This window comes from Osmerus eperlanus, chromosome 3 (genome assembly GCF_963692335.1).
Source record: "Osmerus eperlanus chromosome 3, fOsmEpe2.1, whole genome shotgun sequence".
Classification (NCBI taxonomy): domain Eukaryota; kingdom Metazoa; phylum Chordata; class Actinopteri; order Osmeriformes; family Osmeridae; genus Osmerus; species Osmerus eperlanus.
The window spans coordinates 4995739-5017864 of record NC_085020.1 but is presented as its reverse complement, the minus strand read 5'-3'; the positions used below and the strand labels follow the sequence as shown (position 1 = coordinate 5017864).

At 45.0% G+C, this 22126-nt stretch overlaps 2 protein-coding genes across 6 annotated transcripts in view; one reads left to right on the top strand and one right to left on the bottom strand.

The window, feature by feature from the left end:
* gpm6bb (glycoprotein M6Bb) overlaps positions 1–10369 on the top strand; it is a 28088-nt gene extending 17719 nt beyond the window's left edge. For 2 of the 3 annotated variants that reach the window (XM_062456711.1, XM_062456709.1), the window contains exons 2-7: positions 5336–5522; positions 6398–6554; positions 6708–6876; positions 7492–7565; positions 7739–7804; positions 9822–10369. In XM_062456711.1, the coding sequence (XP_062312695.1) occupies positions 5336–5522; positions 6398–6554; positions 6708–6876; positions 7492–7565; positions 7739–7804; positions 9822–9971 (803 nt within the window). In that variant the 3' untranslated portion in view covers positions 9972–10369. Of the gene's footprint in view, positions 1–5335; positions 5523–6397; positions 6555–6707; positions 6877–7491; positions 7566–7738; positions 7805–8267; positions 9436–9821 lie in introns of those variants that run through there. The other variant, XM_062456712.1, reaches the window with a different exon arrangement.
* Positions 10370–12676: 2307 nt separating this feature from the next.
* On the bottom strand, positions 12677–22044 carry ofd1 (OFD1 centriole and centriolar satellite protein). 3 transcript variants are annotated; one of them, XM_062456706.1, is made up of 23 exons: positions 21976–22044; positions 21728–21829; positions 21404–21604; positions 21202–21270; positions 21089–21116; positions 20874–20981; positions 20630–20766; positions 20356–20529; positions 20156–20262; positions 19921–20040; positions 19160–19233; positions 18955–19046; positions 18646–18835; positions 17603–17733; positions 17235–17346; positions 16081–16803; positions 15640–15802; positions 15461–15552; positions 14122–14259; positions 13761–13909; positions 13446–13619; positions 13256–13326; positions 12677–12992 (listed from the first exon to the last, which is right to left on the bottom strand). In XM_062456706.1, exons 2-23 carry the CDS (start codon positions 21821–21823, stop codon positions 12947–12949), a joined length of 3195 nt encoding a protein of 1064 aa, XP_062312690.1. In that variant the 5' UTR covers positions 21824–21829; positions 21976–22044; the 3' UTR covers positions 12677–12946. The 3 variants fall into 3 exon arrangements, with proteins under 3 accessions (XP_062312690.1, XP_062312691.1, XP_062312692.1); XM_062456707.1 differs by having other exon boundaries at positions 16081–16653; XM_062456708.1 differs by having other exon boundaries at positions 16081–16650.
* Between the last annotated feature and the right edge of the window lie 82 nt (positions 22045–22126).

Below are 22126 nucleotides of genomic sequence, written 5' to 3'. Positions count from 1 at the left end.
AAGGCTCTCATAAACAGCGTTTTGGCGGAGCGCCCTGAGAAGTGCAACAAACAACAACAACAGTTAGCATTAAGGCAAACTGGTCACATCTGTTAATAATGAGAGGAGATGGCCGATAAGGCCTGAATGCGGTCATTAGCTAGAAAGGCTACCTGTGGTAGCCTTTCTAGATGTGTGTAAAAACAGAAATAAGAGAGAGAGTGAGAAGACAACGAGATGGAGATATTCAAACTCTTCAGGGTGGTTCTGTGTCTGTTTTTCTGTTGACAGCCTTGAATGGTAGAAAGCAGGACCCCCGACTGAAATTGAGACCAAAAAAATCTTTTTTGGACTGTGCTTCTTTAAACCCAAGCCTTGTACATGTAAGCTGTGACCGTGAGGCTCAGTCCCCTCAGTCCCCCAGCTCTTCCCAGCCTCCCAGCTGTTGGGGGTTGTGGGGGTCTTGTGTGTGTGTGTGTGTGAGATGGTGTTGACAGGTAGGGACACGTGATGGCAGAGCGGAGCAGGGTTGGGGGTGGAGGAGGGGGGTGGGGGTGGTGTAGGGGTGTGTGATGAAGCAGAGCCAGCTGTGGGGGTCAGTGTGATGGAGTGATCTGAAGGTACAGGCTGTGATTGGATTAGCTGGAGCCCAGTGCAGCAGCAGGGTTAGGGCTGAGGTTCACCCCCCATCCTCTCTCCTGCCTCTCAAGCTCTTTCAACTTCTACCTTTCTCTCTCTCCTTTGTTCTTAATTGTGGGATCACTCTCTCTCTCTCTTTCTCTCTCTCTCTCTCTCTCTCTCTCTCTCTCTCTCTCTCTCTCTCTCTCTCTCTCTCTCTCTCTCTCTCTCTCTCTCTCTCTCTCTCTCTCTCTCTCTCTCTCTCTCTCTCTCTCTCTCTCTCTCTCTCTCTCTCTCTCTCCACCTCTCATGTACTCTCATACACTCCCTGTCGTGGTCTTAATTGGCCATCTGATTATCACAGTGGAAGATTCCTGTTTGTCTTGAGAGTGGCCCAGAGAAACAGGATGCTCCTGGAGTGTGAAGTGGCTGCCACCCATCTCTTCCAACACCCACTGTGGTGCTGCACTGCATGGTGGGAAGACAGGATGGAGCTCTGTGGTTGGCCTGCCCTAGGCTCCAGCGCCCAAATAAGTGACCGGAAGAGCATGGCTGTGGACCAGCGCTGCTCTGAATGACCCTTCCCCATTGAGGGCCTAGCTTGATGAACAGACCAGGGACATACACAGGCTACACACTGGCCCTTTGTGTTAGGGCTTTTCTGACTGCCAGCCATTCTCCTCTCTCTCTCTCTCTCTCTCTCTCTCTCTCTCTCTCTCTCTCTCTCTCTCTCTCTCTCTTTTTTCTTTATTTCTTTTAATTTCCCTCTTTCTTTCCCTCTTTCCCTCTTTCCCTCTCTCTCTCTCTCTCTCTCTCTCTCTCTCTCTCTCTCTCTCTCTCTCTCTCTCTCTCTCTCTCTCTCTCTCTCTCTCTCCCTCTCCCTCTCTCTATGTTTATATATTTTTCCTTCAATCTCTCAATACTTGTGATCCTGGAGCAGAAGATCTAGGCCATAGCATGACCATAGTAATGAGAGCTCTACTGTTTGGCACCGTGTCATTGCAGCTGGTCACATTAGTTAGGCATCCCAAATGTCCCTCGCTCTCTGACTGCTCTGTTTTTGTTGCGCTCTGCATTCTCTCTCTCTCTCTCTCTCTCTCTCTCTCTCTCTCTCTCTCCCTCTCTCTCTTCTCTCTCTCTCTCTCTCTCTCTCTCTCTCTCTCTCTCTCTCTCTCTCTCTCTCTCTCTCTCTCTCTCTCTCTCTCTCTCTCTCTCTCTCTCTCTCTCTCTCTCTCTCTCTCTCTCTCTCTCTCTCTCACACACACACACACTCTATCTCTATCTTTCTCTATCCCTCTCTCGTTCTCCCTTCCCCTATGTGTGGAGTCTTGAAGTGCCTGGATGTTAAACTAGGATATCAGTCAGTGACTCAGAGCATCTGAAAGTCATCAAAGAAAAAAGAGCCAATGTGAGTTTCATTTGGAGAGGTCCTCTCTGTTCAGGTCCTGCCAATGGGCTCCATCTTGTGTGTGTATGTGTGTGTGTGTCATTCAGCAAGTAAACAACTCCCTCTGTCTCATCCTGTGAAGGAGGATCTTACAGTGGAAATGAAAGACTGCAATATCCTCTCGGCTGTTAAGACCCACACGTGCACAGTCAGGGAGAGATCTTGAAAATAAGATGACTGTTGTGTTGGAAGGTTAACACTGCACAATACCGGACCTTTTGTCAGATTCTGCACATCTATCCGTTAGAGCCTCATCACTGTCTGCCTTTGCACAGTACACCACTGTGGACACAGCCTCTCCATACTCACTAAGTCTGTAGTTCACACAAGTGGTGAATTGAAGACTGAGTAAATATCAAAGTCTTGGAATGGGAATAGTTTAGGGAGACTAGAGAGCACATGTTTCGCCCCTTCTATGAGTATCTGATATTGTGATGGTCACCGAAGCTAAATTTATAAACAGATCGTCATTAAGCTCTGGTTCCAATGGTAAAGTGTTGACTCTGAAATATGAAATGGTGCTTCTAGAGAGTATCAGAGATCATCTGACGGAGGCGGATATTATTCCTCTAAAGCACAGCAGTCAGCAGAGAATAGGATTCCTTCTTGAGATTGGATTAACAGCAGCTAGGTACAGTGGGTGTTTGATATGGTTTTTCCCCCCAGTTTCTATCTGTTTCATAGATCAAGGCAAAGGCGAACCATAGTTTCACAGTGGTTCTTTGTGTGAACAGAGCAGTATTTTTGTGGTGGTGACTGGTGAGTGTTTAAACTGAGTTGGTGGGTCTGTGCTCGTGCCAGTGTTGTCTCAGTGAACTACAGAGGTATCAGTCTAACCAGCCAGCGTGTACACCCCAGCTGAGAAAATACCACCTTGGATTTATAGAGTTATTAAAAATAACACCTTACCAGAGGCACGGGACTTCAGCTCGGAGAGTAAAAGGATCTTTGTTTCGCAGGGGCTTGTGTCTGTCGGTCTGTCTGCGTGTCGGTGGGCTTGTGTCTGTCTGCCTGACTGCCTGTCTGTCTGTGGGCTTGTGTCTGTCTGTCTGCCTGTCTGTGGGCTTGTGAAAAACCTCCGTTCAACACCACTCTTAGGTGTATCACCAGGGTACTGTAGAGGTCACATGACAGCATGCATATGGTGGCCTGGCAGTTTAACCCACATTTCCCTGCTGGGCTGTGAACTGCTGAGGAAAGCAGGCCAAAGCTGTTAAAGGCTAAACATGAAATGGATGTGGCACATTGATTGGATTGGTGGCCTTTGATGGTAAATGTTATTTTATCTAGTTTCACTGGATGGAGATAGAAAGGCATGGCAGATGGTAACTTTGCAGCTTGACCTTTTCAGAGTAGGAGAGAGCGGGACGGGGATACTGTTGGGGATACAGGGCAGCTTCACAGTACTGTAGCTGGTCTGTTGAAATGGTTGAATGGCATGAAATAATTCATATTGGTCGAGATCTGTGGTAAAAACAGTGCAGTAGGCAATGATTTCCCACAAGACACGGGCTACAGACTAACATGTCATGCCATATGATGACTGAGAGGGCTGTGTGCTATCTGGTTATTAGAGATCAAGTATAATATGGTTGATGGCTTGTTTTTACAGCAAACACACACTTAATGAGGCGAGCAATAACGCCGCCTTCTAAACATGACCTGTCACAATAGATTCTTCTTCAGCGGAATTCATAATAAAGCCATGTGAGTTGTTACTGTTCCTGCCACTCAACTGTCCATTTGATGCTAAACTAATGTATGCTCATACATCTTTGTCGCACTCCTCCTCGGGAAAGATATTCATCACTTTCACAGGGACTGATGGTAATTACTGCTTGTTTATATTTATTGTCTTCAAAGGACACAGAGAGCAGACTGATGATTATAACTCAGAGAGTCGGTTAAACCAAGCCTGTGTATGTTCTTCTCACTAAGATATAAAACACCTTGCAAGATGTTGGTCTGCAATCTATACAGTACAGTGTGGGTACCAGTACCCTGTACAGTGTGGGTACCAGTACACCAGGGTACTGGTGACAGTAGCTCCATATAAGGATATATGGAGCTACTACACTCACTGGCTTGGGTTAACACAGTTGCTGTCATGCCAACTGCTATTCCCTGGTCTGGCACAAACATGTTTTCATTCTTCTATATGTTCCACAAAAGTTCAGGATTCACTTTCTGACTGTGCCTCTTTTGTCCTGACAGGAGACGTGAATTTATAGTTTGAATTTTCTCTGGAGACTCCGCATCTTTCTCAGTTCTGACTGAAGTGCAGAATTAAAAGGCTCAAACATTCCGGAACATGGACCAGTGTGTAAACAGTGTGCAATGTGAATGGAAATTGTTGACTCAACTTCAACACGTAATAGGCTGTATTGGCTGTATCTTCCTGTTTCATGGGAATTAGAGCAGGAAGGCCATCACCGCATGCACCTCACTCTTTTACCAGGCCAGGCTATAAATCTCAGCCTCCTGTTTGAAATACAACATCCTCCTTGGACCAGACGAACATGTGGATGTGATTTGCATCCCGTTGTGGTCTGTTTCCAGAGGCACGACTCTGTGGTGTGTCTATACTACTACAACAAATGCAGACACTACAGACTCATCTGGGTCACTCGGTTCTGTCATTGAAAATTTGGCATTGATTTCCATTACGGCTTGGCTGACACCCATCCCAGTGACCTGTTCGACAACCATTAGTGTGCTTAAAGTGTGCTAATGAATAGCCAGCTAGCATAGATGCACACAGCCAGATAACTAGTGTCTGGCTAGGCTGAGTCAGACAATGTGGTTGACATTACTGAAAATATGAACTGTGCTTGATTTCAGCTAAGTGTGGGTGTAAGGGCTATGTTTTTTGTCCGAAAGATGAGTCACTTTATTGAAGGTGAAAAAGTCCAATATTTGTATGAATATTTAAATGACCTTTTCTCTAGTCAGCAGGTTATGCAACAGCTCGTTTGAATTTCTTAGGTCGTTGTGAGTTGAAACTGCTCCCGGAGCTGCGCGCCTGTCCTAATGCACCGCATGTAGCCATGTGGCGCTGTGACAGGCTGGGACCTTATAAGGACTTTGTCCTTGCGAAAAACATTGGGAGTTGACTAATAAGGACATGCAGGGAGAAAGGCAATGGCATTGAACTGTCATGCTGTACAGTAAGAAGTATCAATGATATGGGGAATGTACTTCATGCACGCACCTAATGTTACCCTGTCAAACGAGGCTAATCGACAACTGTACTAATCCTTGGACTGTCTTTCTGTGTGTGTGTTTCTGAAGGTTGCTTTGAGTGCTGCATCAAGTGTTTGGGCGGGGTCCCTTATGCATCTCTGGTGGCCACCATCCTGTGCTTCTCTGGGGTAGCCCTGTTCTGTGGCTGCGGACATGTGGCACTTACAGGCACCGTCACCATCCTGGAGAACCACTTCTCCAAGGTCACCAGTGATCACGCCATGCTGACCGACATGTGAGATGACCCTTCAATAATTCTCGTGCTAAACACTATATAGACATATCGAATAATGGTTTGACACACTCTATCACACTCCATCAGCCTAGTGTCTTCTGACAGAAGCTCTCTGGATAATGTGTCGAGGGATTCCCCCATAACGTACTGTAGTAGCTCTGGAGAATTTATCTCTGCACCTTTACTTCAATCACTTTTTCCATCAAAAATATAAAGGACGTTAAGTCAGCGACAAGACTGTTCATTGTCTACTTGTTCCATTGTTAGATATCCATGAATTTTAATTACATCTATTTTTAGGAGATAAGTCTTGAGTGATTCTTATCCTGGAGGCAGGACCTTATATGGATTGTTCTACTCTGATCCATTAGTCTGGCATGGAGGTTAGGAGAGGAAAGAGGGGAGACCGGAGAGAGGGGCGAGACAGGATAGAGAGCATGTGTTTTCTGTTTAAGGGGAGACTTTGTGAGTGCACTGTTTAATTTAAGATGTCTCGGAGATGATCAGTCTCTCAACAGATAATTTCTCCAGACATGTGTCACCTGCTATCAGTACAGTTTGGGTGGGCTTGGGAGCCTTTTTCCCTTCTTAGCGAAACGGAGACAGTCATTCTCAACTAGGGCCAGCTGTTTACAATTCATCAGTGCAAGTTGTTAATGATTTCAAGGCTCCGCTCAATCACAAAATTAAGTAGGTAGGCTATACTTTCCTGAGACTGTCAACTGAGTGTCTGACAGATGAAGGCACTGCCTTTGACCTCACATACAGTAGGAATGTTGTTATCCCCATCTCCTTACCTTTACTCACTTCCATGCTGTATTCAAGGCCATAACCTTTAGAATGAACTAGTGTGTTTTTCTGTGATGTGTTAACAGAGTGCAGCTGATGCAGTATGTCATCTATGGCATCGCCTCCTTCTTCTTCCTGTATGGGATTATACTGCTAGCGGAGGGCTTCTACACCACCAGCGCGGTCAAGGAGCTGCACAGCGAGTTCAAGACCACCATCTGTGGACGCTGCATCAGTGGCTTGGTGAGTCGCTTTCACCTCCACCACAGATCTCAAACTGAACTCTTATCACGACAGCTGCAGATGTTCTACACGTCTTATGTTCGACCACGTGAGGCATTGCGACCGTCGCCGAGGACCTAATGAGGTATTCACGGTGTGCGTTTGTGGTCTTAGTTTGTGTTCCTGACTTACATCCTGGGCGTGGCCTGGCTGGGCGTGTTCGGCTTCTCTGCCGTGCCTGTCTTCCTCTTCTACAACATGTGGTCCACCTGCGCCGCCATGCGGTCCCCCATGGCCAACCTCACCAACCTGGACTCCATCTGCGTTGACGTCCGTCAGTACGGTAGGAGACGGACACTCAACCATTCCGCCCCGGGCCACAACAAGCCGCATTCTAGAATAAACCATATTCAACATTGCATAAAGAGCATATTCTTTGTTCTGACCCACCCACCATCCTTTTATTTCTGGACATGGCCGACACTGATACATTGTGTGTGCAGCAGTTTAGAGAGGCTGTGGATCACTGCTCTTTATTGGTATGTTAAACTCCGGCCAGGTCCGCCTGGCTCCGAGCCAACACAGTAGTGTGGTGGATAATAAATGTTACAGAAAACCACAAGTGGTATCTGTTCTCCTGCTCGTGTGTTTCCACTGCGTCTTTATCCCCTCACAGGCAAGCCTTTTACTGCAGCTGTGGGATCAAATAACCCCAATTGTTCACTTTGCTGAGGTTCATTGCTTTGATATGCTCAACTCATCAGTTACATTATGGTATTCTAATGTAGGATTGGTCCCCTGTACAATTATGCTGCAAATTCTTCTAACTACGGACCACTGATATTTTACTATGACTGTGGCTCATTTATTGCAACACTATTTGACTTTTATGAAGATGATATATCGGACACTTTCTGTGTAAATATTAACCATTTGATGAACCATGTAATGACTGCAGGAATTATCCCATGGAACGCTACGCCAGGCAAAGCTTGCGGGTCCACACTAGGAGACATCTGCAACACCAGCGAGGTAAGAGAACTCAAGTTGCAAAAGAACAGCCAATCTGGAAGTGTGCAAGTGGAATAATGATTAGGACAAAACTTTAAAACCTCACAAGCTCACACATTGGAAAGCTCACAGTGAGAAGGCACGGACCAAATCTAATCATTGCATGTTCATGTATTTGTTTTTTTCCCCTCCAGTTCTACTTGTCTTACCACCTGTACATTGTAGCGTGTGCTGGAGCTGGGGCCACCGTCATTGCTCTGGTAAGCATCTCTCCTCTCCTCTCATCCTCTCCCCTAGTCCATTCTCGCACGGTTTGAATCTGTAGACCATGAGTACAGTGCTCCTCCCTCCATCTCCCATGTGGTTTATGTAAGCGCTCTAAGGAAGATTACACATAGGCTTTTTACACAGATACATGTTCTGTAGACCATCTGCCTAGATAGAGGCCCCCGGCTCCAGTCTTATTTAAGCAACAATGGTACCGGATGAACTGTGACTCACCGATGTCTATATCAAAGACAAACTTCGTGAAGGCTATAAAAATGATATTTAAAAAGAGATATTAGAAAGGGAGTGTGTGAATAATTATATCGGTTAATTTGATCCATTAGCAGTTATATCAGGCTGTTCGTATTTCAAACCACCAGTTGCTAATTTGGTGTGTGGAGATTCGTAGCTACTGGAGTGATTTCTTACCTCCTTTATTCTGTTCTCTTCCACCAGCTGATCTACATGATGGCTACCACTTATAACTTTGCTGTTTTGAAGTTTAAGAGTCGAGAAGACTGCTGCACTAAGTTTTAATTCCTCTTAAGAAAACAGCACAGCGCAGTCTATGACACTGCACTGGGTAGAGACAGCAGCCACTCACATCAATGGACTAAAAACTGAAAAATAGACAAAAAAGCATCTCTCCATTAGAAATTCACAGTAAAAGTGTAAATAGCTGATTGTATGCATCTTTTAGCGTTTGATATCCAGGTAGAGGCCTCTCTGAGAGGCCCCCGTGGAGAGTGGGCGTCAGAATGAAGTGGTATAAAATTGGCAGGATTTTCCTTTACCCCAGTGTTTTTAGGGATCTCATAAATGATATAAAACAGCCCTTTCAGCTGATAGCACTGATATGATTGACCATGAGAAAAAATAACTGACTCTGTTATGATGCTGTTCTTCTGTCCGTGTCAAAGATAAGTTCTCCACAGCCAAGGCTTCTTATTTAAAGCGATGAAGTACAGTATTTGTTCGTTGTGCCACATTTCAGACATTTCTACTTCGGCAAAGTGCCTTATTCCCAATTCTGTCTTAGTTTTAATCATTTATACTTTTCTATTTTCTTGATGCAAGCCAGGGGAGCCACAAAGTGTTACACAGAGAATTTTCAGTATTACTTCTGTCACACTAGATCCTAAATGTAGCTTGACACGTTTCATCTGCAGTGTCTGATGAAATTGACAAGATGTACAGTTCTGTACAGTAGAATTCAAATTAACTGCACACACACATACCTAGCAAGTATTATAAAAGTAAGGCCAGTACCAGAGGTATACTGCTGCTGGTCATCTATAGCCTCACTTTAAGACTTCATATATTTTATAAAGAAGGTTTCTTTTTCCTATTTTAGAAGAGTAAGTGTCTTTTTTTATGAGACCTGATGCCTTTATAGGTTCAGCTGATGTTTTTGTTTCATCAATTTCTTTTATTCATCCAGAAAAAGTTGTTTAAAGTTGTTTGTTTTTTAACACTGAGCCTGCATGCTTACATTTTTGGACTCCTTAATCTGTTTATGATGACTTATATTTCATAAATATTTAATTCTATCCATAGATTTTGAAGACTGTAGTTATCATTTTTCTCTTTCTATACAAAATAAACAATCTTTGTTTACAAAATATCCCCAATGGTCTATTTTTTAATCAAGTGCTAGACAAAGATCTTTATTAGAGAGAACAGTCACAGGGTCGTGGGATTTGGCTCATGTCACCTCAGAATCTCATTTTCACCTCAAGTGCTCTAACTGCCATTGTCATGACGCTTGCATGTAGAACACCCCCCCCCCCTTCCTCTCCCCTTTAAAATGTCTGTTTTGTAGTAATGTCTGTAGTGTAACAATACCGTAGTAATGATAGTAATTTTGATATTAATGATAACATAATAATGCAGGTTGTCTTTTGTCAAGCTTTAACTTTGTTTGTGTACGTGTGTGACATAGCTCTGACAAGTAGCTTGCTTTGCATCTTGACATGCTCACCGGCCATCCACCTCACCCTTCTCTTCCAGATCCACTTCCTCATGATTCTGTCAGCAAACTGGGCCTACTTAAAGGACGCCAGTCATATGCATGCCTACCAAGACATCAAACTGAAGGAAGAGCAGGAGCTGCAGGACATCCAGTCACGCTCAAAGGAATGCCTCAATTCCTACACATAAGGATGACACCCCCACCCCCCCAGCCCCCCCCCCCCCCACCCCACACACACACACACACACACACATGCAGCCGTCCCTCACACACAAATACTGCTCATACAATGATGTACACACACACTCACACATACAGGCACACTTACATGTACCCTACATGCAGGTTAGCTACTGGCTTCCCTGCTGGACCAAGAGAAAATTCAGCTTCAATAACCTGCCAACTGCTCTCATTTAGTGCAGTACTAACAATGCTCCTAACCAACTAACTCGTCAGTGTTGCTTTCTGCTCTAACTCAGCCTGATGTGTGTTGGAACTGTTGATTTATGTTTGATATTTGAGATACTTTTGTTCCTATTTTTGTAGTTCTCAATCTCAAAAAGATATTTTTTTCTTGATAAGCTATTCTCTTTTCATGTCTCATTTTCTTTCAATAGCCCTATGACTCCAGCCAGTCTTTGTTAGTGAAGCTTAAAACAGTGCACTACACAACAATTTTAAAACAAGAAGGAAACTGGTCAGCAAAATGTGTTTAGACTGTGGTGTTGTTAATATAGACCTTATGTGTGCAGTTTAACAGAGAACATCATGTTTTGTTCATGATAAAAAATAAAACGAACTTTTGTCATCCATTTTAGCACAGCATGACACGCCTTACAAAGCCACAAACAGTATATAGTGCATTTTAGACATTTTGTTATTCCTCAAATAAAGTTTTGTTAGGTTTAAAAATATGGTCTTCCTGTATCAGTGTTGACATTTAATTGAACAAGGTGCCCATTAGTTAGAAGCACAAACATCCAAGCATGAGAAAAGCTGCAAGAGACTAGCGCCCTGAATGAGAACTACCTCAGGTGTACAACAGGGATGGAACCTTCTTTACTTGAGATGACCACTTGCCCATTTCAGTGGGCGAGTAAAACTGTGGTGGTTTGAATGGTTAATTTCAGTTTTCTTGAAAGTATTCCTAGAATTCCATGTACACTTCTTAAGAACATCAGTGTAAAGGTTACTGTCACAAGACTGTGGGGAATGACAAGCTGAGTCTTACAAATCTACTATTCAACTGACCCAAGTAGTATTTCTTCTTGATATGGATACCAGAGTGTAGCCAGAATAATTTTTTTGGGTAGGCCTAGAAAAATATGGATAGGCATCTTTTCAGTTTTTTTACTTGTTTACTTTTCAATGTGCACCCGGTGCATAATCTTTCTGAGATATTTTCGTTTTTGGGTAAGCCTTAGAACAAATTACCTACTCGTGGCTACGCCTCTGATGGATACTGTAAGTAAAGAGAGCACAGAGAATAACACTACATCTGTACAACAGTGGGATTACACTACACCTCCAGATTAATACTTTAATCTGATTAAGATTAATGTCATTTTGATATGAAAATCGATATTACAAAACATTACTTCATGAGGGTAACTACTGTTGAGAGTCTGGGACAGGTGAGGTTTGTATATTCTACATTGATTATGGGGTAGAGAAATTAATAATGCTTGCTAAGTGTAGAGTATTATCTTCCTCAATACATTCCAAATCCCTATTGGTAACTCAGTGATTGTCGTGTCTCTCCCTGTACTTGCAAAACACAATATGCTTACATTTAGATTTGTTTTAAATTGTGATATATAAAAATGTTTTTTTTAAGATGATTTGATTTTGATTTACTGTGCTTTGCTACCACGGAGGACCTTATAATTCATACCGTGACATTTGTGTGAATGTTAACTGCTCTTTATTCAGACTGAGCTTTGATGTAGTGCTAGTCTGGATGTAGAGCTACAACATAGTGCTTGAGTGTACTGTACAATGTAAAGATGTTACAAGTCAGGAATTGGTTTTGTTCAACTTTTTTGTATTGAAGATATAACCACTTAAACTGTTTTTAAATCTTGAATTGCATTTCAGTAATGTTCTTGATGTGCAATTGTTAATACTGATCTTATTACTGATGTAATCATTTTTTTTGGTTAGGTAGAGGACACTTACAGGGATATATCGATGTTAATTCATTATTGCATGAAGGAGACAACAGTTTATGCAGTGATACAGTTAATGTGTAGTCATTTGTACTGACAACTATGGTAGGCAGTGTTTGCCCTTTTCATTTTTATTTTCTAATAGAAAAACTAATTAATCCATTGTCTATCTATGGCATAGTAGTTGTAGATGTTTCCTAGTTTCCTTTTTCCCAAGTCAAAAGTATATGAACCCTATATAGTATTTTCTAACCTTATAGCGTACATTTTCTATGAGTGTCAAGGGCTTCCTCATAAATGTATTTCTGGTGATGCTTTCTTCCTTCACTGATCCTGTAAATGAATATTTTTTTGTCAAAACACCACCAACATATGATTGGAAATGGCAATCTGAATGATGTAAGATTCAGCCAAAGGTTCCTCGGCAAGTACATGTCTTTATTGCCAATGTCTTGTTAACAGATATCTCTGAGATATTGTACAGCAGAACTTCCGAATGCAAGGGTATACAGTGGCCTACAGGAAGATGATGTAACTTTAACAACATCACTGCGTCTCAGTGCTTCCTGTGTATAGTACCAAAAAGAAAATAATCAAAATGGCTACCTATCAATCACCTGGAGGACAACAATCCACCATCCTGTCTGACAGGGGTCCCCCTCTGACATTACACAACCAGCCTGTTAACTGTTCATATGAAAAGACAAATAAAAATGAAAATTCAATACTTTCATTTGGCATTTATTGTTCACGGCAAGCACAACGCCATTGAAAACTATAACAAGCATAGTTTTTATAGATGTTAAAAACAGAATGCATAAGAAAATAAAAACAATTGCACCATAAACAAAACACTGTATTTAGTGTTAAGTACAGTCAATGTACCTAGGAACTATCATTCACAAACATAACTATCCAAAATCAAACCGGATCAAAATGGGTTGCTGATCAAAACGGATTGTGATCTAAATACATGTCCTATGCATCACCTCAGCTCACCAGAACTCATCATCCACATCTTCATGAGAGAACGCAGCAATGCTAAGGAGACAGAAACCAAAGGTTAATCACTGACAACCATTACAGTAGAATACATCACACAGTATATACCATAGCTCTCTGCTATATACCTGCATAGCTATGCCTATGTGCCTATGCTATGCAGTCTGTCTTACAGACTGGCATATCACTTGAGGGCCCTTTCCTTTGAAGGAGGTTGAAATATATTTTCTCCCATCCAGAACGGTCTTCAAGAAATCCCACAACTCTCTTCCTCAAAAGATCTGAGAACTGTTTAGAGTTACCTGTCATCTTTCTCCTCGGACACACTCCTTGCCTCTGGGCTTGTCTCTTCCTGTTCCTCTCTCCCAGGGCTCTGAACAACCACACAAGTTCAGACAATTAGTTACACAAGATGTCTGTTCCACATCTGCAGTAACAACAAAGCTTTGGTGAAACTACATTCAGGGGCGGGTTTTGAATATGTTGTTTTACCTGTGCATGCTGCTTCTCTCTTGTCTCCAGAACCATCTTCATGTATTTCTCAAGTGGGTTCACGTCTGTGGACATCTCCTCACCACCCCCCATTGGGTCCTTATGCTCTGGTTCCTCCAGGCCTCCTCCCTCCTGTGATTTGTTTTCTGCCTGCAGACGTTCCTCTTCTAAAAGCTAGTCAGAGACGGGCAACAATAAGCCTCAACTCGTAATCTCAGTCAATATTGTTTTGAACTTTTCAAAAAATAGAAAATGAAAAAGATACGACTTGCTCGGTGTGCAAATGACGAGATCCGCCATCAAGACGCTCCCTACCCTCTCTTTCTCCAGTTTTTCAAGTTCCCTCTGTTCCCTCTCCTGGGCTTCTTCCCATTCTCGCTGTCGCCTTTCCGCTCGTTCTCTCCTCTCTCGTTCCCACCTCAGCTCCTCCTCTTCCTCATTCTCCACCTCCCTGACGGGTTCATCTGGGGTTGGTTGGACGTCAACGAAGAAAAACAAGATTATTACGTTGACCAAGCGACAAATCTTGGAACAGACGTTAGAGAGGCAGAAAAGTGTGCGTTGGTGAGCTATGAATCGTCGAATGGTACAGTAGTACTATGAATAAAATGTGGGAAGATGGTTTTGGCTGCGGTGAAGGGTCAACTAAGTGCTGGGTGCAGTCTGGCTCACTCACCCCCCTGCTCCTCTGTCTGCATGTGTGTCTCTGGGGGGTCCCTGGGGGCCTGGGGGAGGGGAGCCGAGGGGCCGTCAGGGGCCTCCTCAGAGAGAGGGATGGCCGTGTCCAGGAGCAGCTCTGGAATGTGGCTGGGTTCTGCAGGGAGAGACACACAAAGAGGTCCTTTATGCGCTGCCATAATGCAGGAGGGCAGGAGGACTGCCACAGAATACATAATCAGTTGCCCTTCATCTTCACCATTGTGTAGGGCCACTGAGAGGACACTTTGGAGGCCAGTCACACATTCATTAAAAAAGATCCAATGGAAACCCAAACAAGCACAAGCTGATTTTGTAGAATCTAACAAGTTGAGGGTACCAGTTTATTATTATTATTATTATATATACATATATTAAAAAAATACATCTTATACACTGAATCTAAAATCTTCAAGTGAACACAACATTGTTGCAATGTTACTTTGTACATTTGGACCCAGACAGATGGAGTACATTATTCCTCTATTAATACTGTACAGAGCAAAACGGCAAAGAAGCAGAACAGATTTTTTTCTAGAGCTTCGCATTCATGCACTCTATGACTCGCAGTCAATTAATGTAAAAGAATCATCTATACCCAGTCAAGACTAAAATCATCATAGAGAATGGCTGGTGATGAACATGCATCCTCTGATGTGAGCATATTGTCCCTGTCTCACACAGTTTCAGCAAAGCTAGCAGAACGTGCTGTACCAGAAGTGGCATGTAACTAGTGCTAGTGTCCATTCTTTGTCAGGATGTTTTTTCCACTCAATCAGGACTGAGGACAAACACGCCGCTTTAGGAAGCAGTGCATTCTGGGAACGCAGAGTGCTTGTCATTCCCTCTCTGTGTCCCAGGGAGAAGACTTCTGCCATGACCCATTCATGGCAGCTATATATAGACTGCTGTATGGCCACCGCGGATTAAGGTGTTTAATCGTAACTCTGCAGAACGGTCTTAGTCAACAGAGTTTAGAGCGTATGGCAGAATATGGACAAATGGCTTTGCTTGGACATCAATTCAGCCTGATAGTGCAGCGGTTTGCATTTGCTATGGATGTATCGGGTAAATCCTAGCACTGGGAAGCACAGCACACGGATGAAATGGACAGAGCAGTCCATGGGATTATCACAGTGTAAAACCTCACTAAGTGGTTGTAGGCTGTGGTTGTCATCCTAGTACCGAGGCAACACGAAAGCAGGTCACAATACAACCCTGACACAATGCCCCGATAATACACCTAACACACACACATGCACGCGCACACACACACACAGTATCCTCAGAAATAATCGGAGGTTTCCATCGCAGAGTACCTGGCAGGTGTTCTGCGAGATCCTCTAAGGTGATCTTCTCAGGCTGGGGGGACGAGTCGGAGCTGGAGAAGACCGTCTGGACCTGGGGGGGGCTGAGAAGAGGACAGACGCTCGTCAGCATGCCACCAGCCTCTAAAACAGCGGCGGCGCGGACGTCTGAGGCCAGAGCAGCCAGGTACCTGCACTGGTCTCGCGCTGTGCTCTTGAGCTGCGGGCTGCGAGGAGAACTGAGGTCGGAGGCGAAGTCTCCAGAGGATGCCGCCGCGTCTGCCGAGCGTACGGGAGACACGGGCCTATCAGGGGACAGCTCGGGGAAGGGCACGGGAGAGCCAGACGCTGCCTCTGAGGAATCGAGGAGGTCGTTAAGAGGATAGAGCCCCTACGAAACATACAGCTACTACCGTGTTGGAACAGGACGCAGTGAGAGTGAGGTTGAGTGAGTCATTTGGATCTCCAGGTAAATAAATAAACAGTGTACAGAATGGCTGGCTGGAGTAGGGTATTCAGAATTGTTGCCGAAGCATAAATAGTTTATTTCTTGGAGGAAAAGTTGTTTCGGAAAAACCTTTGAAGGAGGAAAGACACAATAAAGCCGACCGAAGCTGAGGAAAATCCTTTACCTTCCACAGTCTCTGTTTGAAGCTGGCGCCTGGACAGGGAGAGGGGGGTTGAGGACAGCCGCCTGGAGGGAGAAGATGTTCCTTCTTGGGGGTTTCTCTCTGCTGACCACTGGGACTCACTGAGGTCCAGGGACTGAAGACCCCGGTTGCTTCCTGGGCCTGGGAACCAGTGCTGGCCTTGGTCGTCTGAAAAGGTCACCCTGGGGTGGGGTGCTGGGGGGGTTCTGCTGTGGTGCAGAGAGGTGGGTCTTTGGGGTGACAGAGGTCTCTGAGAGACCTGGGGGTGCTGAGGGGAGAAGGGGCGAGAGAGCTGGGGTATGTGTTGCCTCGGAGGCGAGAGAGGGCGGTGGGAGACGGTCGCCCGCTGCGGAGAGAGTGGTCGCGGGGGCAGCATGTGAGATACGGCAGCGTGCACTGCCCTCTGCTGGTAGTTCCTGTAGGCCTCCTCCAGAGTCTCTGCCTCCTTCTCCAGCACCCTGATCCTGGCTTTGGCTCCGGCCACCAGATCCCCGTCTGAATCCGGGGAGCTGCTTCTGCCCCAGCGGCCTGATCGCCCTCTGGAGGGTCCACCTGCTTCACACACATCCCCGTAAGGCCCCCTGACCCTGAGCAGAGCCCTGTCCACATAGATATCAGGGGGTACCAGCTTGTCAGGGCTGAGATCCAGCACTGAGCGGTCCACCAGAGAGGGCTTGGGGTGACGAAGCACCTCGCTCTCCAGAGCTGCCGTAAGCATCACACACAACAGGATGAAGGGAGGAGGAGGAAATGGGAGAGAAAAAAGGAGAAAGTCTGACCAACCACCATAAAGACATAGCAGATAAGATAGAAGAGGATGGATTCGAAAATTGATTTTGGCGGGTTATGAATGTGCATCTAAGGTTTTAGATGCCTTCGTCTCCTCGACTCATTTCAATTTCTCATCATAAAACACAGATTAAGTCAAAGCTGCAGGGTAGCTTTTCATTTGGGCACTTGAAGACCAGTGTAGAAACAAGGTCAAGGAAAAGAAGCCAGCTTGAACTACTGAGATGCATACTACAGCAAACAGGGGGATCCCGAGGCTAAGCGCTCAGTTTGATGCGTGTAGAGGAACTACGACCACATGGTGGTTCAAAGGCCACCACTAGGAAGCACGGACACTCAGGTGGTACCTTGTTGTGTTTGACGGAGCTGAAGTTTGACGTCCTCAGCATGGGTGGTCATCCACTGGGTCCTCTCCTCACACTCGATAAGCTGGGCCTTCAACTGAGCACAAAGTTCCACCTTCTCACACACACACACACAAAGACACACACGTACAAACACACAAAGACCACAAAAAAAACACACACACAAAGACACAAAAACACACACAGGATGTCACGGGAAAGAACCTTTAAACCCGCCGGAATGTCTGAGTCTCTGTAAAAGCCAGATGCAGGGCTGAAACAGTCCCACAGTGATGGACTGGTGGATGCAGATGCGTTTGAAGACAAGCGGACGTATTGTTTCCCACACTCAGCCCCGTGGCGTGACTGACCTCGCTCTGGAGCTGAGCCTGCAACACCTGTCTCTGGCTCTCACACTCCTCCCTGTCCAGCCTCCGGGCGCTCTCCAGGCGCTGCAGCTCTGCCTGCAGGCCCAGCTGCTCCTTGGATGGCCGGCCCAGGTCTGCAGGAGGGGACAAGCACAGCAGCTTACACACAAAACAGTGCATTGTCACCCGGTCATTCGACACCATGCAGTGCCTGACGCCCACACTTGGAAGAATAGCGGGGGTAGCGAGTCAAAGGAAGTGTGGCACCAGAGTTGTCAGGGTGTGAACAGGGAGAGAAGTTCCTCAGCCCCAGTGGTTGAGTTCTAGCTCGTCTGCCAGGCTGTGTCGGGGCAGACAGACACGGTGCTGGGGGGATAACAGCGTTGGGCACATGGTGTGATGTGGTTAACGAAGCCAACTCCTGTTGAGGATGAGACAGCGTCGACTCTCATCCCCAAGTCCTCTCCTCTGACAGGAAGAGCATTGTGTCCCTCAGAAAAAGGAGTGAAGCCATGGCACCCTGCCCAGGGTAAAGAGAGCCCTCTGTCGCTCCCTCCTCTAGGCTCCCTGCCCGACTCCAACCCCTCCCCTCCCCCGCAACCCCCTCTGAACCGCAAGCTTTCACTTCAAAAAGCTGCCTGTAAAGCTACAGACAGACTAAAGAGGCCCTGCATTGACAGGCCGGACACACGCAGACAAACTAGCACCCCAGAGCCAGAGGCAGTTGGACAGATAACAAGACGACATTCTTCACACTACATTGCTTCTTCAGACACCACACTAGAACAGGACAAACCTAGAAGCATTCATCAGACACATCTGTATTGAGTTGCAAAAAAAACATCTAAAATGTCTTCAACAGACTCCAACTTGTAGTGACAAAGAACATTTCAAAATGGTGGGATACAATGGATTATTACACAGGCTTAAGATGAAACCCCCTCATGACAGGGCTGGAGTGGGCCAAGCCTTTGTGGTACCGTGAGCAGACTCTACCAATTCCCATTCTTGGTGGGGGTGGCTGGCTGATGACCCTATCATCTTACCTGCTCGTAGCAGCTGGTTCTCCCCCTGGGCCTCCTCCAGCTGCTTCCTAAGCAGCCTGAGCTGGGCCTGCAGCTCCACCTTCTCCCTTCTCAGGCTGGGGTAGTCGCTCATGGTCCCCAGCCTCTCCCTCAGCAGCTCGTTCTGCTGGCCCAGGATGGAGGCCTGTGCCTGGGCTGTGTCCAGCTCCGTCTGCATCAACCCCAGGAGGGCACGTGGAGGAGCAGAGCAGACGTGTCGAAAGTAGATCCTCAACGCTTTGAGAACTTTCTAGCAGTCGTAGAAGATCGGTTTGGGGTGGCGCTGCTTACCTGCAGTTGCCTCAGCTCAGAACGGGCTCTGGTGTGTTCCTTTAGCTTGGCATCGAGAGAGGACGACTCATTTTGTATACGGCAAGATTCCACTGGGAGAAAGATGGCGTTGGGAAAACGTTACTACAGACAATGATAAGTTGTATAGATGACAGAGGTCAGAGATAAGCTATGTCCTTAACGTACAGAAGGGAAACGCACACACCTTGGTTTTTTTTCTCATTTTCTGTTAGCTTCTCAGTCCTCTTCACATAATCCTCCTTTAACTCCAACTGATACCTACAATTCACAAACACCAGAGAAGAAAACACAACTTTAAAATCCATATCAGGCATTTTAGTTAAGTTCCTAAAGGGGCTGAGTCATTTATTGGTTAATGTGCAAGACATTACCAAAATCTATAACCATAGTATAATATACACTTTATCCCAAAAGTCAACATGTTGACAGAATATTGCAACAGCATGTTGTCTTCTAAACAGCCATCTCTATGCTTCTTGTTGGACAACCTTGATGACCGGCCCCAATGTTACCAGCATGTTACACTAATGCTCCCTGACAGCTTGCTTTAGGCCTACTTGCCAGATTTACCTTCTAAAAATAACCAGCCTGATGTGGGATTTAATACATAATACTATTGTGGTGATAGTAAAACATTGATCATCTAAAGAACAAAAAAACAAGTAGCTTGCTACTGTACCACAGTTAAAAGCCTGCGATACTGAACAGCTCCACCAACCCTCAGATAGCAACGGCAAAACAAACCTACACATAGCAACAAGGGGACAGACTCACAACCTCAACGGCAACACAACACTGGCAGAAACAATCCATAACCAAGCCTTATCACAACAATTTGTGGAGCACCATTAAGTATAACCATTAATGACTTTGTTTTCCTAAACTACAGTGACACCTTGTGGTTTCAAATGAAACAGACAAAAAGACAAGTATGCAGTAAGTTACCTTGAAAGTTCATTCTTTAGTTGTTGGTCGTACGTGTCCTCCATCGTTTTTACTGCAAGTTCTCTCCTCCTGAGCAAATCATCCATGGTCTTGTTCTTCTCCTCTTGAATTTTGCAGGTCCTGAGTTCAGTACACATTGTTGAGAAAAGCACCTAACCCTCCTGAGCTGACTGGTGAAAGGCCGGTTCAGTGTTACTACAGTGCATGCATGTGTATGTTTGAGACATAATCTTACTTTTCAAAAGCTTCAATCCTCATCTTCAGCTCTGTTTCCCTATTTCGGACGGTTTCGATTTCCTTCAGCAGGGCTTGTCTCTGCATGAAGACATCCTTTTCCTCGATCTTGAAGAGGAGATAATTCCACAGACATTTAGTGTACAGGTCCCCTCACCTTTGCATTAGATGTCAATTATTGTAAAAGTGAATTACAAGCACCTCTTGTTGTTTTTGTAGCCTTTCTATGGCGTGTTTCTCCCTGGTGATCAACGCCTCGGCCTTCTGTTCATTTGTTCTCTCCATCTCCTGTTTCAACTCAAACATCTCTTTACGGGACCTCTCTTTCTCTTCCATCTTCACCTTGGCCATCTCCACTTCTTTGAAATGCTGTAACTAAAGCAAACACAGGTTGTTTAGCGAAGACACAGCGAAAATAAGCAACACAATGAAAACACTGAGTAAAAATAGCATGTGATGTGAGTGTTTGGTGTACCTTTGCATTCATTTCTGCTTGCACCTGCGCCTCAATCTCTTTTCTATAGGCAGCCAGTTTCGCTTCATATGAAACCCACTTGTCCCCACGGTAACGAAGCGCCTCATACTCCTCATCAATAACCTTCATCTTGTCAACTGTGAACAAAAAAACTGCTTTGAGCAAGTGAGTCAGTACTGTACAAACCTGGTGGAATGGTCCCGGGTTTAGTCATTTTAAGACTTGAGGAAGAACTGAATCGCACCCAGAGACTCTCTGTAACTTGGTGTCGTGGTGGTCTGGGTATCAACATCACAGCGGTCTTTATGCATGTGAGCATCTGTTAGTTCCATCAGGAGGCTGATGAGCAACCCTGAGGGAAATCAGACACATCATTCAGAAATCGGCCATAAGACACACATAATGAGAAGCTTATGAATTGACATGGTGGATGAACAGAACACTGTACTGTAGGAGTACCTTTCTTATCCGCCTGAGTCCGCAATGCCTGTTCAGATGGTCAATTAATCATCAGTATCATGTACAGAGAAGAAAAAACTGTAGCCTACTTTTCACTGGAATGTTGACATTACCAGAGTTTTATAAAGAGGTGAGCCTGGACTTATTTTCATCAGCTGGAGAAGATCTCTTGTGTTGAAAAGCTGGCAAGACATGAAATAGACAAATTAACAAGGAAGAAAAATAGCAAGTAGCAAGCTGCAACTAACTGGTCTGAATGTGAATGCATCTAACCTAGGTTTGTTAAATTCACGCATCCGCGCACTGAGTACTCACCATATTCTTGCCAAGGCCACATTCAGGGTAAAACACAGACAGTGTGTATTCATATCCGGAGTTCCGTAGGTGATCAGCCACCAGACTGTTAGAGGCTGTTACAAGCACAGAATCTGATCTCATAGAAAATGGACTGGGCACATTTTCTCCAGCCGCGACAGGGTGCTTCAATTCATGAATCAACTGGTTTCGAAGCTGTGTCTAGAATTGAGTGTTTCACAGAGAGACAAACGAGCAGGGAGAATGCTAAGTTAAAAGTGCAACGATGTAAACAGTTAACTCAATAGCTGGGGAAACGAAAATAGCTGACGTAGCCTTACTTACCTTAAGAGTGTCAAGCACTCCCCTAGTCTTAAAAGTTTGGTAAAGCCTCTTCCTCAGCTCATCTGGAGATAAAGCCTCCTCCTTGGTTACAGACATTTTGACCTGAGCAAGGGGAAGCAAATACGTTCTAATTAACACCCTAACCTATCATACTTGCTACATGTTCAGATGTAGCTGCTACTTACTCAGAAAACTACAATTTAATTCTACAATTTAAAAAACCGCTCGGATTAAGGTAAACGCCTTGCCTAGTAACCAGTTGGCGTTATCCAAGTGTCCACAGTTTTAAATCCAACTAACTGACATTTTGTTGCTTTAGTTCCGGACACACAGTTATGACGTCGTGTAAGTGCCAGTTGGAATATACATATTTTAAACGTGTATTTACAATATATTAAC